Source organism: Monodelphis domestica, chromosome X, assembly GCF_027887165.1.
Source record: "Monodelphis domestica isolate mMonDom1 chromosome X, mMonDom1.pri, whole genome shotgun sequence".
NCBI classification, from domain to species: domain Eukaryota; kingdom Metazoa; phylum Chordata; class Mammalia; order Didelphimorphia; family Didelphidae; genus Monodelphis; species Monodelphis domestica.
The window spans coordinates 73,763,031-73,780,992 of NC_077235.1; the positions used below are offsets into that span (position 1 = coordinate 73,763,031).

General features: G+C 50.0%; 1 protein-coding gene across 2 annotated transcripts in view; it reads right to left on the minus strand.

Annotated features, from left to right (window-relative positions):
* Window positions 1-6,069: 6,069 nt before the first annotated feature.
* Window positions 6,070-17,962, minus strand: part of MECP2 (methyl-CpG binding protein 2) — an 81,861-nt gene continuing 69,968 nt past the window's right edge. For both annotated transcript variants that reach the window (XM_056809454.1, XM_016426627.2), the window contains exon 3: window positions 6,070-16,968. In XM_056809454.1, the coding sequence (XP_056665432.1) occupies window positions 15,834-16,968 (1,135 nt within the window). In that variant the 3' untranslated portion in view covers window positions 6,070-15,833. The remainder of the gene's footprint in view (window positions 16,969-17,962) is intronic.

The following is a 17,962-nucleotide window of genomic DNA, read 5'->3' on the forward strand; positions in this document are numbered from 1 at the left end:
AGCTCTCTCCTAGTTTATATTTTGTTCCGTGAAGAGGCCGTGTGGGGGTGGGTCACAGATTCTTAACCTGGAGCCCTTGGGCCAGGCTGGGGAAATGCACAAAAAGGGCTAGACTCCTGGGGCCGTTAGATCCCTGGGCCTGGAGCTAGGAGGGCACAGGCCAATCGCTCTTCCTGATGCCATTGAATCGTTTTTCAGCCATGTTCAACTCTTGGGGTCTCCATTTGGGCTTTCTCCAGCCCATTTGGCAGAGGAGGAAACTGAGGCCAACAGGGAGAAGTGAATTGTCCAGGGTCACCCAGCTAGGAAGTACCTGAAGGCAAATTTGAACTCAGCTCCTACAGACTATTGGTCCCTGGCATCATCCCCTGCAGTGCCACCTCGCTGCCCTCTACCATGCAGTGGATGTGAGATGATGCCTCTTGTCATCCCTGAAAGGATGGCTCTGAAGGCTGGGTGCCACCTCCGGAGGGCCGTCATTCACGCCCGCTCCTGCCCCCCTGCCTTCCATCAGTGTGGGTGTGCTGACTATGTTGGGGGCAGGAAGCTGCTCAAGGAGCTCCCTCCCTCCCAGAGGTGGCTTTGGGGAGGAGAACATTTAATCCTAATTTTCAGAAATACAAATTTCCAAGGCAAGTCTAAACTCAGTCGGCATTCAAGGCTCTCCATCCATTCTTCGTTCGGCCCAGCGCTGGATCTGGGGTCAGAAAATGTGCACATGTCACCCAGATGTGGCTCCTGCTAGCCAAGTGGCCTTAGGGAGAGGGCGAGACTGCGTTAGCTCCGAATTCTCCCGGCTTTGCCACCCCCCCACCCCCGTAGGGTTCGGGCTGCCCCACCTTCCCGTCTCTCCTCCAGCCCCAAAGCCTCATGGGGCCCCGCCTTTTGTGGGGGGCAGCCTGGCAGCGCCCTCCTCCAGGCTCCCCTTCACTGGGGTCCTTCCTCCTAGAAGGAGTCGAGGAAGACAGGAAGGGGGGAATCTGTTTCCCGGGCGGCCAAACTGACAGTGTGAAGGTTAAGGACAGGCTGAGGTCGGCACTGCCTGCCCTGGGGAAGAGGTTCGTCTGGCAACTAGGTCAGACAACCACAGCACGGGGAGGGGCGGGGCCGGCCAGAGATCCTCCCGGCCCTTCCTGGGGGCCAGAAGGGCCCCCAGCCCTTCCCCGACCCAGCATGCTCCAGGCCCGCCTGCTAGGAGGGCCGGGGGGGCTACCGAGTGGGCTGGGGCTGATCTTTCTGGCCGGAAGGGCAGCAGAGTGGGAGGGGGAAACCTCCGAGGTAGGAGGAACAGGAAACTACCGGGGAGATAGTGGAAAAAAGGACCCGGAGAGGGGGCGGCTGGGGCTGGACTGCTCGGCCCTCCCAGAAGCCCCAAGGGTCGGGAGGAGCGAGAACCGGGCCTCTCCTTCCCTCGGGCAAATCTGTTTGGCTCTGGGCCTCGATTTTCGAATCTATAAAACGGGGATAATCCTAGCCTCGACCTCCCCGGGACGTCACGAGGTTCAAATGGGATCCTGCCAGCAAAACTTACGCTTGGCCAGCCCAAAAGCTCCTCCAGACCTGGATGCGGGGATGCGGGGTCTCCCCAAGCGAATGGCCAGGCCCCACGGGGGGGGGGGGGGGGGGAAGAGCATTTGGGCCATGGGTCCTTAGCAGATGTTTGGGGTGGGGCTGGGGGCGGGCCTGTGATCTCATTGGCAGAAGGAACGCCCAATCCAGCAAGCATTTAAGTAAGCACCTACTGTGTGCCAGACGCTGGGATCAGCTCGAGCACACGAAGAACCCTTTGGTGTGGGAGAGGCGGCCCAGAGGCCAGTTGGGGAGCCCCTCAAAGTGGAGATTGGAGCCCGATCCTCCCTAAGGGGACACGGCTGGTCTGGAACTCTGGCCACCACACCCCTCTGGCCCACCACACTAAGCTGCCTCTCTCCTGGCACACAGTAGGTGCTCCTGGGTTGAATGTCCTGCTCCAAAGCTTTGCTCACTATCCGGAACAGCATCCTCAGTACCTAACCTTTGGGGGGGGGCAAGTGGACCTCCCCCTTCCCCCCAAGTAGCCGGCTGCGCCCCAGGGATCGAAGGCGTCTAGTTCTTTGTTATGCACGTGTGCCCCGCGGTGAGCCGGGCCCCTAGTTAAGTTAGCCAGCCCTCCCTTTGTTCTCCTACTCTCTCCTCCGGCCTGTTGGTGGTCTTTTTCTTATAAAAAAAAAAAAACAAAAGACCCCAAACCTCTTCCCTTCCCACTTCAGAAGCCATTGTGTATCGGTTCCCTGGCAGAAAGTCGGGAAGGGCAGGGGAATTGGGCTTAAGTGACTTGCCCAGGGTCACCCCGCTAGGAAGTGTCTGAGGCCAAATTGGAATCCAGGACCATCTCTCTCTAGGCCTGGTTCTGAATCCACTGAGCCACCTGGTTGTCTCACCCCCCCCCCCCCCATCGGTTTCTTTTTATCCATCCGGTCTTTCCTAATTGCTTGGAAACATGCCTAGATCCATTCTTAAAACCACCCCCCACCCCCAAACCTTTTTAGTTTTCCTTCTTTTCCTTTGGGGGAGAGGAGGGGGAGAAAGAGGTAGGGTTGTTATAGAATTCTTGGATATAATGATATTATTAAAACCCCCTTTACTTCAACTCTTACCTTCCTGCCAAACTATAGTCCTTCCTCCCTTTCTCCCCCTCCTCTCTTCTTCCCCCTCTTCCTTCCTTCCCTCCCTCCCTCCTCTTTTCTCTTCCTCCTCCTCTCTCTCCCCTCTCCCTCCTTCCCTCCCTCTCCCCTCTCCTTTCTCCCCTCTTCCTCCTTCCCTCTCTTCCTCCCTCCCTCTCCCTCCTTCCCTCTCTCCTCTCTCTCTCCTTTCCTTTCTCCCCTCCTTCCTCCTTCCCTCTCCTCCCTCCCTCTCTCCTCTTCCTCCTTCCCTCTCTCCTCTCTCTCTCCTTTCCTTTCTCCCCTCCTTCCTCCTTCCCTCTCCTCCCTCCCTCTCTCCTCTTCCTCCTTCCCTCTCTTCCTCCCTCCCTCCCTCCTCTCCTTTCTCCCCTCCTTCCTCCTTCCCTCTCTCCTCCCTTCCTCCCTCTCTCCTCTTCCTCCTTCCCTCTCCTCCCTTCCTCCCTCTCTCCTCTTCCTCCTTCCCTCTCTTCCTCCCTCCCTCCTCTCCTTTCTCCCCTCTTCCTCCTTCCCTCTCTCCTCCCTTCCTCCCTCTCTCCTCTTCCTCCTTCCCTCTCCCTCCTTCCCTCTCTCCTCTCTCCCTCCTTCCCTCTCCTCCCTTCCTCCCTCTCTCCTCTTCCTCCTTCCCTCTCTTCCTCCCTCCCTCCCTCCTTCCCTCTCTCCTCCCTTCCTCCTTCCCTCTCTCCTCCCTTCCTCCTTCCCTCTCTCCTCCCTTCCTCCTTCCCTCTCTTCCTCCCTCCCTCTCCCTCCTTCCCTCTCTCCTCTCTCCCTCCTTTCCTTTCTCCCCTCCTTCCTCCTTCCCTCTCCTCCCTCCCTTTCCCTCCTTCGCTCTCTCCTCTCTCCCTCCTTCACTCTCTCCTCTCTCCCTCCTTCCCTCCCTCCTCTCTTCCTCCCTCTCTCTCTCCCCACCCCGCTCTGTCACAGCCTCTTCAATCCCTCCCCTAGCCACTCTCCCTCCACCCCATGCTTGCTGGCCCTGGCTGGCTTCCTTGAAGCCTGAGCTAAAGTCCCCCGGCCTCATTTCTCTAGTTTGCATCCGCTGTGGCTTCTGGGTTGTCTCCCCACTAGCTGAGGAGCTTCTCAAAGGCAGGGCCTGGGCTTTGTGATCCCAGCATCTGTTAAGTGACTGCCTTTTCCTGGGCTGCTTCTGCTTCCCACCCACTCACGATCTGGCTTTCCTTTTCTCCACTGGACCCACCCTTCCAAGGTTGCCAGCGATCTTGCAGCCCCTAGGCAGACTCTTGGTTCTCGATGACAAGAACTCTGCAGCAGGAACACTGGCTCCTCTTAGACTCTCTCTTCTCCCCCTTTTCTGGTCTTCTGGCTCCTCCTGGGAGGATCATCCCTTGCATCCTGCCCTTTCTCCGGCTCCCACGGATGGATTCAGCTCTCTCTTCTACTCAGATCCAGCTGGTACCCGCGGGAGCTTCACTATGCCCACGATAGAACTCTGCTTTTCCCTCCCTTCTTCTCCACTCCCATTTCCATTGAGGGCGCAGCCTTCCTCACGCCTCACCTCCAGATCTGCCCCATTCTACCTCTCCAATCATGGGCCGCCCCTGGCAGCAGGCACCCATCCCAGCCCGGCTTCAGGCCTTTCCTTCTAACCTGGACCCACAGCCACAAACTCACATTCTTAGTCAGTTTGAAGCTGTATTAATTCCCCATTTCCTGTTTACAAAGAGGGGCCCTGGACATTCTGGCTGCAGTCTACCCTGCAGGCCCGCTTGCTGGTCATCGTCACCTGTCCATCTCTCTCCAAGGCACGGCTCGGGAACAAGACCCACCCCCTTCCTTTTTGGGGATCGATGGTTGCTTTTCCCTAGCAGGGTGTGAGTTCCTTGGGGGGCCCAGAGCTGGTGTTGAACAAATGTTTCTTTAGAAATGCAAGATGGCGCCACTGTCCTGACTAAGCTTGGCTCTAGAAAGGGGATGAGGTGGGAGAGGATGGGTGTGTAACGTGACACCCTGGTTTTTAAACTGCCTCTTCCCTCTCTTCTTTTTTAATTCTTGATTTCAAGGGAAGGAGGAGGGTGCAATTGGAAAGGAGAGTGTCCTAAAACCCAAAGTTATCAATGTGGAGCCTTCGGGGTCCCAGTTCTTTCTGGCCTTTTGGGGCTCCCCACCATTCTTGCCTCTCCGCGACTCTCGGCCGAGTCCAAAAAGCCTTCCGAAGAGAAGATATACTTCAACTGAAAAGGCCCCCAAGAGTGGGCTGCGGGCTTTGAAGGGCTGTCCTGGGACCTGCCTTGACTTTCTGTCCGTATCTCCATGGATTGGGGGGTGGGGAGGGCAGAGAATATTGCTTACCCTAAAGCAAACTCCCCTTTTCTTGTCCACCCCGGCCTGTGCGGGTTTGTGGGATCACAGATTTAGGGCTGGGAGGAACCAGGTTCCAATGGTAGAATGGAGGAGGCCGGCTTCGATGACCAAGGTCCGGGCGTCCTAGTGGATGGAGTGCTGGGACTGGGGTAGGAGCCCTTGCTTTAAAGCCCATCAGAAGAGCTGGAAGGCCATTTGATTGACTCCTCTTATTTGATAGGCAGCATCTAGATTCTAACCCAAGCCCTACCCTCGCATCTAGAGCTCTTTCAGGGCACCATTAACTCTGTGATTTGGCCAAGTTCATTCCGAATGTTTTCTTATCTGTAAAATGGGGATAACTGGACGACCTATCTCACAGGGCTGTCGTGATGATTCTGCTTGGCTAAACGTCAAATGTTACAGAAATGAGTTATTATTCTATGATAGCTAGTGGTACAGTGGATAGAGGGCTGGGCCTGGAGTCAAGAAGACTCGAGTTCAGATTTGACCCCATCCTAGCTGTGTGACCCTGGGCAAATCACTTCTCTTGTTGGCCTCAGTTTCCTCATTTATAAAATGAGGATAATAACAGCACCTACCCTCCTGGAATTGTGAGAATCAAATGAGATGATCTTTTTAGAGTGCTTGGAACAGTGCCTGGCACACATTGAAATGTTTATTCCCTTCCCTTCCCTCTTGGAACCTATTAAGCCAATTCTTGACTTTAGGGCTAGAGAGGACCTTGGAAACTGAGGCCTTGCCCAAGGCCACAGAGGTAGGAGGTTGGAGAATTGGGATCATGACTCAATCCTGATTCCTGAGATTTGCGGGGTCACATGATGCTGGCCGGAGGGGGAGGGGGGCATGGACCTCTTTAAGAGGGGCCACTGAAACCAGCTAGAAAATGGCAAATTCTCAGTCTACCGGTTTGTCCGCCATTTTGGCCTGGGCTGATATTTTATATTTTCCCCCAAAGGGCCCGTCTTCGGAAAACGCTTGAGTTGGGGGGCGGGGGGGGGGGAGGGAAGGTCAAGTCGGAAAAACCGCCTCTCGCATGGTGTTATTTGATTGGGGGTTTCTGCCTTGCAATGAAAGCCCAGACCTTGAATTACTTTTTACATAGATTTATAGATAAATTCTAACAGCACAGGATACAGTACTTACCAACAAAAGATGCAAACTAGTCACTTAGAGAGAAATGCATGCTGAGTATTCTGCTTTTACAGGTAGAAAGGAAAACTCACAGAAAGAAAGTCCAATAGCGTGCTGCCCATCTTTTCCAAGAAGAAAAGACTCGAGGGGGAACCACTAGGCTTACAACAAAAGACACAAAAAGGACATTGTATGTAAAGTTATAAGGCAAACTTTTTATATAATAAATAGGTTACAGGGATTTGAGGGGGAGGGGACTTCTTTTAACGTATATAGGTACATTCAGACAGATTTACTGAAATGGTACAAATTTCCTTAATAAATTGCTTTTTTTTAAATATATCAGTGCTTTCAGTCATTTGGCTATACACAAAGAACCTTTTTTGAACACTACAAAAGAGCAATCCTTATTTTCTAAAGTAATTGTCCCCAAACACAAAAACCCAAGGTGAATGCAATCGAGGGCTTGAGGAAGAGGTTGGTTCCCCTCAATACCCCATTTCCCCATTCCCTCTCCAGTGGGGGTGCGTTCTGTCAGCATGGCCTAGGGGCTGCCATCTCTCCCATCCCATAGTGAGGCTTTGGAGCTGAACTGCAAGGGGCACTTAAACTCTTGAAGGTTCTGTGGTTTCTGGAAAGTAGGGGCAGATGGGGGCAGGTGTCAATCCTGTGCCCAGTGCCTCCAGCCCACCTCTTTTGCCTAGAGGGGGTGGATCTGCTTTTTTTCTTTCACTATGGAAGGGGCAAATGTGACTAGGGGCCAAAAGAAATCAAAGAAAGGGGGACCCTCCAAAATTGATTTGTTGCCATTAGAAAAAAAGGCGGCAAAAAGCCTTCTTGTTAATTATGTGCATTATGGGAGTTAGGTGGGGGAAGTTTTAAGTGGCGAATCCCAATGAGGGTGGCATGTAAACCTTCGGCTAATTTGGGGAATTAACGTTCAGGAGGGTAGAGTTGGATTCCCAGTCTGGGCTGACAATGATTTACTTCCTTTTTGAAAACCTAAGTGACCTATCATAGTAAAAATAGAGTTCTCTCTTTATAAACTCTTTAAATAACCTGCACAGATCCTGGCTCCAATGTCTGCTTAGCTTTCCTCCCTCTCTTCCCAATTCTCCCTACAAAAGAAAAAGAACCACTGTCTCCTCTCTTTCCCCAGTGAAACTAAACTAAACCTGTGGCATTTTTCAGGAAACTGACAAAGTAATTCACTGGGGACCACAGGTGGGAGAAACCTCCTTCAAGAAAAACTGCTTTCAGCCAAGATCAAGAGAACAGAGACAGATCAGCTCCTGGATGCATGTGTGTTGGCTTTGAAAGGGATTTGCAGAGAGGCCCCAGCAGGCTTTGCTTCTCATGTGGTTTTTGGCCATGGGCAGGGCTGAGGGGAGTTATGGCCCCCTCAGCAAGCCTCAGGCCTCCCTAGAGGGAAAAAGAAGCTCTTTTTCACTTTTAGCCTCCACTTTTAAAAAAAGAATTGATTCATCTAGCCCTCCCCTCCCCGCCCTCCCCCAAATGTCTAGAAGTATTTGTCTCTGGAACAATTACTTTAACATGGTTACAAATACAGACTTTAGCTCAAACACAGAAGAGATCTACTTAGAAACGCTCCTTTTACCCATCAAACAATACACAAATAGAAACTTTTAACACCACAGTTAGAGACTAGCAGAGAAAATCCCAGGCTTGGAATACAAAATTAAAAAAAAAATCAACCCAAATCAAAAGCCAAACCAGAAAGAAAACCTAAGGACAACAACGAAAGGCAGGAAGGAGAGAGAGAGAAAGCACAGCACACACCACGGCGCCAGGTACATAGGTAACCTAGAAGAACTAACTAACTGTACAGAGAAAGAACTCAGCATACATTTAATTAACAGTCCTTGGAATATTTGGTCATATGGTCATCAACTAGTGATTCTTGAAGCGAAGTCAGATTCTGGAGCGCTGTTAGTATTGACTGGAGCAACGCACAAGGGAGGCTTGGATGGCAAGGGAAGAAGCAGGCTTCGAGTTTGCACTTGGTTGTCAATGTTGCAGAGAATGTAGAGTTGGGACACTCAGCTGTATTTAGCACTAAGAGCGTCCTCGTTCTCGGGCCGTCAGTGGTGGTGGTGACCAACCGGCAAGTGTTGGTATCGAGTGTTGTCCATTTACCCACGAACACACACGCTAGGACACACTAGGACACCCGCTCGCTCACCAGTGGCAGAACGGCAGCAGAGGCAGTCCCATCCCTCCCTTCTCTAACAGTTGCTGAAAAAGGAATGGTGCTGGAAACCTCATGACTTAATACTGAGTGCCCACTGGGAGTGGGTTCCTCAAATCGAGGCCTACCTGCCCAGGGACCTTTCAAGGCTCAGCCCTGGCCAACCTGGGTGAGACTTATTTCCTCTTTATATGTGGACTGAGCCCCCGGAAAAAGCAACACCGTCTGGATGGAAGGTTTTGGCTCTGGCGACTCTGCTTTGGAAAAATGAGTGTTTCGAGTTTTAAGGATCAAAAAGAATTTCGATAGCTCAATTCTCTCAGACAGGTATTGCTAATTCGGAGCTACTGCTCACCGAAAGCAATAATGCCTGAAAGGGGCAGGATGTGAATTGAGAGGAAACCTCTGAATGGGAAGGTGGCCCCTGGGTTCCTGATGGTCCCAGAGGGCCTGGTGGTTCTGCCCAGGATGGTGGCCAGTTTTAGAAAGCCAAAGGGCTCTCTCTGCTCCTTGGCCCCATCCCATGGGGTTGGCTTTGTACTGTCCAGAGAAAAGCTGGTAGGCTCCCCAGCTGTTGGGGTTATGCTTTAAACCTTACCACGATTGACCTGTTGCATCTCAACTCACAACTGTCATAAATGAACACATCAGGCCACACGAGAAGCCAGAATACCTTGATGCCCCCCCCCCCCCAGTTGGAAGCAAAATCCCACAATGGCCAAGAAGATGGCTTGGGCAACTGGGCCCCAGGATGTGGGTAATGGGCGAAATGGGCCTGTCCAGAATCTTCAGGCATACACAGCCAAGGCATCTCCTGGGGTTCCTCCCTCTGCCACCCCCACCCCCAAACAAAGCTACCAAGTGCTCCCATTGGGAAAGCCCCTGATGCTCACTTAGCCAGCTCCCTGGGAGCCCTGGAAAGAAAGGAGGAGGAGGAGGAGGAGGAGGAGGAGGAGGACTGAAGCAGAGTCCCCAAGATCTGCTTAACAGACAAAGTGACCAGCAGGCAGAGTGGTAGGTTTGTTTTCGCCTTTATTTTCCCTTGCCCTAGGCTATGGATAATCAGGAATATTGTAAATAAGCAACAGGTATAATTCCAACAGGCCTTTTTTTGTGGAGCTACAAGCAAAATGAGTTTATAATGCAATATACAGATATATAAAAACTAGACTGCTTTTTACGTCTAGTCGGTGCATTAAAAAAAGGGACGGAAAAGAACAGGATTAAAACTGAAAAACAAAATCCCAGAATCAAGAGAGAAAAATCAGGCCTATGCTTGAGTCTAGGTATTCTGGATAGGGTTGGTTTCGTTGCCAGGAAGAGGAGCTTTGCCACTTAACAGAGACACTCAGAGGATCAAGGCCTTCCTTCGGGCAGGAGCTGAATTTCCTCAGCTTTCTGTCTTGTGCCTTCTGGCCGTGCAGCAACCCATGGGTTTTGCACACACTCGGGTCTTTTCCAAACCACTCAGCTTTCCTCCCTTTGGGTTTTATTTAGCTCCCAGGGGTCCTCAGGCCTGATTCAGCAGTGCCTTCTCTCTGCATGATCCAGCAGAGGAGCAGGTTTTGGGTGGCAGGGACCAGAGGGCTCTAGCAGGCCCTGTCAAAGATCTAGGAACAGAGAATCCACGTTTCACCTCCCACCCTTTCCTGCCCCCAGGCTATTGGTATGGCTCAAGAGTTGGGTTTTACCATCTCTTGGCAAAGCAGGCAGCTCCCCCCTCTCCCCACAATGAGACAGCATGAAGTGATCATGGGTTTGGAACTGAAGGGACTAGCTCTACGGCCCTCATTCTATAGATGAGGAAACAGGGCCAGTCAAGTTAAGGGACTCGCCCAGGGTCACACAGGCAAGACTGAGGAGAGATGGGATTCAAACCTAGGTTTTCTACCTCCAAATTTTGAAGCTCATGTCCAAAGAGGAGATGGACTCTGATCTTGAGTCCAGAAAACCACTGATGAAGACGCAACTCCTTTGACCAGGTAGAACGTGGCTTTCATTTCCAAATGGTAAAAGTGCCAACACCTTTTCCAAGGGTAGCAGAGACTTCGATTGAACATTTCAGGCACAAGACCCATGCATCCCCTTGCCCCTTCCCCGTGACCATCCTGACAGCAAGGACTTGACCTGGTTCCTCCTTTGTCTACTTTGTCCAGCTGTCACTTTATAATAAGTTCTAACTCCGAATGATGTTTAGACCAAGACTTTAGCAAGATTTGGGCCTTTTGTCCATTCACAAACACCCAAATGGTTTCTAGGTTTGGGCCGGGCATTCACATTTCATTTCCTCTTCACGCACACGCACGCACGCACGCACACAGCACACTTTCTGAAATGTGATTAGGCCAGGAGTGAACACCAAAAGCAAAACCATCCCTCCTTCCCCAGGAGGAGTAAAATCCACAAGCAGGCATTCTTTACAATGGTACAAGGACACTCTTTGAAAAGAGAAACAAATATACAAATGGAGACATTCAATGAATTCTGTTAAAGTGCAATCATTTTCAGATGCTGTACTATGAGCTCCCAAAGGTTGGGAGACTTGGTGGAAATGAAGAGACGGTGAATGTGGTGATCAGAAAAGGTAGGCAGACAATGCTAACCATCTATTCTGTGAATCGGAAACAGGCCATGAAAGTGACAGTAGTAGGACGTCAGAAAACCTTTCTTTGCTTGGGAAAAGGGCCCATTTCCCTTCCTATACCCAAGAACATTGAAACAGGGATGTCAGGCTTCCCTTCTGCCATCTTCCCTCCACTCCGCAGCCTCAGTAGTCACTTGATGGATGTATTTATCTCAATGATGAGCTCAGAAAGGACATTTGCATTTATTACTCACACAGTGGTTGAGTTCTCCATTGGTACTGACTTAGGAGATTTTGCTGAGTGACCCCTTGAAGGGGCTTGAGGAAATTCTGGCCCCAGAATTCAAATCCACGTGAAAAGCATCTTCAATCAAGAAAGAATTCTCTGTGCCAGCCAGTCACCAGGATTGGGAAAAGTCCTAGTCTGATTTTTAAAATGGCCCTTGCCCATTACACTTCGATGGATTCAAAGGATCTCAATTTACCTTGATCGTTTCTATCTGACAATCGGGGAAACCAAGGCATGGAGCCACTACAAACTAACCGGAGACCTAAAGCTGTGCCAAATTCAAGTCAGTAAATCAGAGGCAGTGTGAAGTGGTGGATATCAGGCTGGACTTAAGATTGGAGCTCAGATCCTACCTCAAACACTAGCTGTGTGATCCTGGGAAAATCACTGCATCTCAGTTTCCTCATCTGTAAAATGAAGGGGTTGGACTCTATGACCTCCAAAGTCTTTTCCAGCCCTAAGGTTATGATCCTATGATCTCTAGACACTAGGATTTGGCTACAAATTTCTCCTCTGGCCAGCTGGATCCCAATTTGTCTACTATGGATTATGTAGCCTATATTCTTTGCTTTCCTGGGCTCGCGTCTCTGATCTTAAATAACTGAAAATTCAGATGACCCACTAAGGAACATGCTTTCCTCGATGTCTGTGGGGAAGTCAGTGTTCTTTTTTTGATGGACTTTAGAGAGGGGCAGATTTCCCTCAGCTCAGGCATGTGAGGACAGTCCCCTAAAGTTTTCATCATCAATTAATCTCTAGTCCAGGAACAGACATGTCAATAGTAAGTATGGCCAACCAAAATTGCCTCAAGACACCTTTCTATTTCAGCCTCCTAATCAATGTGCTGTAACAGTCCTGGGCTCACGTCTGCTATCAATAGTTCTGGGTTCATGGATTGCATTGGGGCCTTTAACACCCTGGGTTCCAGGCTGTGCATTGGGAAGCCCTCTTTTAATTCGGTCTTTTGGTGTCTCTTCCTGGGAATATGAGACAACCGAGGGCTCAGGCAGAGCCCCTGCCCAAATATGTAATGGAGTGTTTCAGAAATCATCAGTCTACTCCTCCTTATCCCCTGGGCAGAGAGGAGTGGTGCTTAAGTCTGTTACAGCTGTTACCTAGGTGGAGCTGTAATACAAGATACCAGGAGGGTGACATCCAGTGATGAAAAGGAAGCCTAGGATTTCAAAGATGTCCTCCACCCCAAGGACACAAGAAGGTCGTCAGTATTGTCTCGGTGTAGTCATTAAGAGAGGCTGCCCAGGCGTCTCAAGTGTTCAAATATATACTTAGCATGGGCCACACTGCTAATGAGTGCCTGGTGCTACACTTTTGGCATTCTGATATCCAAACTTCATACCCTCTTTCATTTTCCAACACCCTGTCCTGTTCAAACTTGGAAAGCACAGACTCTCACAAGGGCAGCTCATTTCCCAGATGTGACACTGGGCCTCAGAGCAAAAGATGGAAAGTACCCCACAGCTGGAGAGAATTTTTGAGCCACGGTGAAAAATAAATGCAAGGAGACCATGCCAACTGCCCTTCAAGGGAGGGAGAAATCTCAGTCTCCTGAAGGGGGCCTGACTCAGGCCCCTTCTGGCTGCGGGAGGAGAGGAAAGGTTGGAAGAAAGAGGAGGAGGAGGAAAAACAAAACCACCAGAAATGTAAAGAGCCCTGGTCACCACCTGCAGCTTTAGACATTTCAGTGAAGGAAGAGGGAGGTAGGGGGGCTGCAGAATTTGACTCATCCAGAGGAAAGATTCTCATTTTCAAGTGCTGTACCTCCCCTGTCTAAAATACCCTTGAATGAGGTGAAGCGTGCGTCAGAAAGAGTCCAATGGGACTCTGTGGGGACCAGAGACTCCTCTTTCCAGGGAATCAGATAGGGTGAAACACTGAACTATCCTTCCCTGATGATGGTCCCAAGAGCTCAATTCTACTAGTCTAAGAATACTTGAAGTATAACAAGCAAAAACCAAACCAAACCAAAACACTAAAAATATCCCTTTCCAATGATAAAGGGGCTTCAAGAAACAGACTAGTTAAAGTGCACATGTGGGTGTCCTCTGGAGGCCCATTAGAAATCCACCATTAAAAAAGGACTTAAGGAACACACAAATCCAGAGCGAGGAGACGTGGTAGGCTTGGGAGCCGTTTCTCCTTAGAGAAGGTGGAAGAGGTGCTACAAAGGAATTACACCCTCCTAGGACAACCCATAAACCCCCTCCCTTTGGGGGGGTGTTATCAGCAGTGAAGCAGGAAGATTGAAAAGTGGTAAGGGCCTAAGGGCTGGGACCAATGAGAGTTTTTTGTGGTAGTCCTATGATGTTCAGCAAATTGAGACAAATCTACTAAAGGCTGAACAACTGCAGAAAGACCGAAAGGACAAACTCCCTTTGGAAGTTACTGATTGGAACTGTCAACTATGGTTCCTGGTTACCAAAGATTAATCAAGAAAATGCAATATAATTTTGATAATAGTTCGATCCTTTGTGGTTACATCCTCCTAAGGAAGCTGGGGAATAATGACTGGAAAGAGACTAGATGGCACATATTTGACAGTTCACTGCAGCAGCTCACATGTATTATATGTGTGTGTGCATGTATGTGAGTGTGTGTAGAAGCAGAAAGCTGCGCTCTCATTTTAACTGTTTGATAAGGTGCTTCGCAGTTTGATAGATTTCTATACAAGAGACATCTCTGTAAACACAGACAAGGAGATACCAATATGATGAAGGTATACAGCAGGATAAGGACTTCCTGAACCCCCAGCAAGGTTAAAAAGATATAAACCTTCCCCAAACAAATGAAAAAAAAATAGGCAGATGGAAAGCAAGCCCTGCCCCTCCCACCAAGATTCAGACATGGAAGAAATGGCCTTATTCAACCTCTCTGAAAAAGGGTTCAAGCCCAAATCTGCCATCAGAGGAGAGCTCATGGGAAGTGGGAAGAGCAGGTATGTGCTCCGGGAGCTGGGCTCAAGATTATGGACCAGATCTTGGAGTGTTCTCTTTATTTGTAACACTGTGCCCTAAGAGGACCAGCTTGTGACCTTTGAAAGGCCAAAATGGAGAGGAGAAAAAAGCATTGTGATTGTGCTGTCCACTTGGCTAAGGAGGTTTGTTTCATCGCTTTGGTAGGCAGAAGGATTCCTTTGTCACTCTGGCAGGCCTCAGAGTGAAGTGGTTTTCTAAACTTCTCTTTTGCTTCTAAGTAATCAAAGCCTGGAAAGGCTTTTTTTTTGGGGGGGGGGGGTAGGGCAGGGCAACTAGGTTTATGATTTTTGTGTTTGCTGGGCCTCAAACTCTTATGACCAGATTCATCAAATGATTTTCCTTACTGGCAAGAAAGTAAGTGACCAGGTGTACATGTCCCAGGGCTCGGTTAGGATTACCCAGCTAGGAGCCTACAAGGGCCAGTTAGTTCAATGTGCAACTAAATTGAGAGCACTCACTGCTGATGCCTAGAGAGGGGGCAAAAGAGTTTGTAAAGGAAAGGAGAAACAGAAGGGAAGAAAAAAAGAATGGTCAGGAAGTCCTTATAAAACTGCAGCAACACTTAGAGTTTCGAAGCTTCGTGGGAACCCTGTGTGCTAATATCCCACTTGAAAACAAGCGCAGATAGAGGGAATTCAGAACCCCATCAAGCCAGTGTCTTGGGTGAGTGGCAAGGGCAGATCGCCCATTGAAGCCAGTCTTCTGTTGAGCATTTCAGCCAGTTTGTTTTGAAGTGGGGATGGGAACGATCACACAATTGTGCAAATACTTCTAACCTGTCCCTAAGCTAATAGCACTGGAAGAGAATTGGAAGAACATTTTTCTTTCTCCCAGCCCACCCTGTGCACTCTCATCCGGACATACGTGAGGTCCACTAAATAAGCAGCTACAGCTCAAGATTGCTTTTGGTGATTGGGAATCCCTCCAGAGGGGCCTACTTCCAAGTCAACTCCCAGTGGGAAGGGTTCTAACCACTCTTCTTTTAGGCTTCTCTCCTAGCGTAACATCTTTCCCTACCCTAACACTCACTTGGAGCCCCTTGGGATTAGATGATGCCACCTGGCCCCTAGTCAAGGTCTCCCCCAGAGCCAACTGCTCTGCGCTCTGTCGTCTGACTTGACCCTCTTTCCTAAGGAATAGAATCCCCCCTCCCCCGACCCCCCTCAGGAAAACAAAACAAAACCCAAATCCCCCAACATAATAATTTAAGACCTTGGACTAGAATGTTAATGGCACTGAAAATGTAAGCTCCCACTAACCCTACTCTGTTAGGTCTCTAGTGACAACCAGTACACCATCCCTCTCCCAACAGGGATGAATGGAGGGCAGGTGCTGGTGTATCCTAAAAAGCCTGATAAACAGCTTGTCTGGTCAGTAGTATATGCAGCAAGCCTTGTTGAAGGAGCCTATTATAGAAAAGTGCAAAGCTGCTTCTGGCCCTGGTTAGGTCTTCAACCTGACTGTGCTTGTCATAAGTGCTCCAACTACTCCCACCCTGAAGCCACGAAACTCTAAGTTGACTGAAAAAAAAAAAACCCTTTTTAATTTCAGTTAATCGGGAAGCTTTGTCCGAGCCCTGCCCAGAAGGAGAAGAGACAACAGCTGCCTTTATTCTTTTGTTTTTTTAAATCCACTTTTTCAAAAGTCAGCTAACTCTCTCTGTCACGGGCGTCCGGCTGTCCACAGGATCCTCTCGGTTTGGCCTCGGCATGGAGGACGAGACAATGTCCTTTCGGTCTCCCTCTGCTCGGTGTTTGAACTTTTCTGCTGCCGTGGTGGCGGTGGTGGCGGTGGTGGCGGTGGCGGCGGTGGCAGCAGCGGAGGCGGCAGCAGCTGTGGGCTGAGTCTTAGCGAGCTCCTTTGTGCAGCCATCACTCTCTGGTGGAGCCCCTCTTGGCATCTTCTCTTCTTTGCAAACTTTGCTGCTTAAGTCCTGAGGTTCGGGGGGGCTTTTGCTGTCCTTGGAGCCCTCTGGCTCGGGGTGAGGTGGGGGTGGGGCCTTGGGGGACTCTGAGGAAGGGTAGTAGTGGTGGTGGTGGTACTGCTGCTGCTGCTGCTGCTCCTTCTTCGGGGGGGAAGAGGAGGTGCTGGCACTCCGCCCTTTGGGGCTGCTCTCTTTGCTTTTCCGACCTGGGCTCTTTCCAGGCTTGAGTCCCTTCGTGCTCTTCTCCCCCACGGTGGAGACAAGTAGAGGCTTCACCACCTCCTTCACCTCGATGCTGACGGCTTCCCTGGTCTTCCGCTTTTTGATGGGCAGCACGGTCTCATGAATGGACCTGATGGAAGACTCTTTGATTGCTTTCTTCTTGGCTTCCACGGCAGCTGCGGCCACTATGCTCCCCGGCTTACGGCCCCGTTTCTTAGGGATGACCTGTGGCTCGGTCTCAACTTTCCGTTTCCTGCCAGGGCGCTTGATCACCATGACTTGGGTGGACGTGGTGGCCCCACCCCCTTCAGCCTTTCCCCCAGGTGACGGCTGAAAAGGCATCTTGACTAGGAGCTTCCCAGGACTTTTCTCAATCACCCTTTTGACCTGGACCCCTTCTGAGGCTGTGACCCGGGGTTTCACTGTGCCGCTCCCTTTGGGCCGTCCCCTCCCTCGGCCTGTCCCTGGAGCCTTGGGGGATTTGGACTTCTTGGGTGGTTTCTGCTCTCGTCGGGAGGGACTCCCTCTCCCAGTTACCGTGAAGTCAAAATCATTAGGGTCCAGGGAGGTGTCGCCTACCTTTTCGAAGTATGCAATCAACTCTACCTTGGAGCGAAAAGCTTTTCCCTGTGGACTGTGGAAGAGAGACAGAAAGAATGATCATTACATATTATCCATGGAAACATCAGAAGTGGGAGAAATAGAAGATGGCAATGAATTCTCTTATCAAGAAGAAAACCCCAGGGAGCAAAGATCAGTCATTGGGCTTTGGAAAACCACTTCCTTCAAGTCAAAGTTTGTTACAAAGAGAGGCCGAGAGGCCTAGAGACGGGAGAACCACTGTAGTGTAATGGAGAGAAAATTGGACAATGAGCCAGGAGTCTCGGTTTCTAACCTTGCCCCTACTGCTACTGAGCTTTGTGATCTCGGGCAAGCCAAAACCTCTTTATGTCTCAGTTTCCTAATTTGTCAAATGAAAAAACTTTCATTCATCCAATCCTCATTCTTCAGCACTGATTGTATGCAAAGCACCATGATGGGAGCTAGAAGAAATACAAGATTTGAAAAAGATACTGTCCTCATGGAGCTTACAGCCTAGTATAGAAAGATGACCTACATACAGATAATTCTAATGCCCAATAATACAGGCTAAGTAAATGGGTGCGAAGTAGAGTACAAAACAAAGGGCTATTGGGGGTTAAGGAGAAAGGTGTCCAAGTGGACAACTTGGAGGATCAGGGAAGGCAGCATCTGAGTGGAACTTGAAAAGATTCAATGAACAAAGAGGGGAGGAGCCATGCCAAGCAGATTTAGGCAGCAGAGGATGGCCCTCTTTGGTTTGGAGCACATAGGATGTGGAGGGGAGTAGGATGAAATAAAGGAGAAAAGGTAGGGTGAGGCCAAGTTGTAGAGGAGGGATTCAAATGTCAGGTCACCCAGTGTGTATTCTACTCAGTAGAAAATATGAGCAATGGGAAGGTTTTTGAGCAAAGGAGTGATGACATAAGCACCTCTGGGTGGAAGATAGATTTCTTTTGTAGCACCAACAGGGAAAAGGATGGGTTGGAAAGAGGAAGAGAACAGAGGCAGGAAAATCTGTCAATGGTCAGCTAGGTAGCAATAAAAGC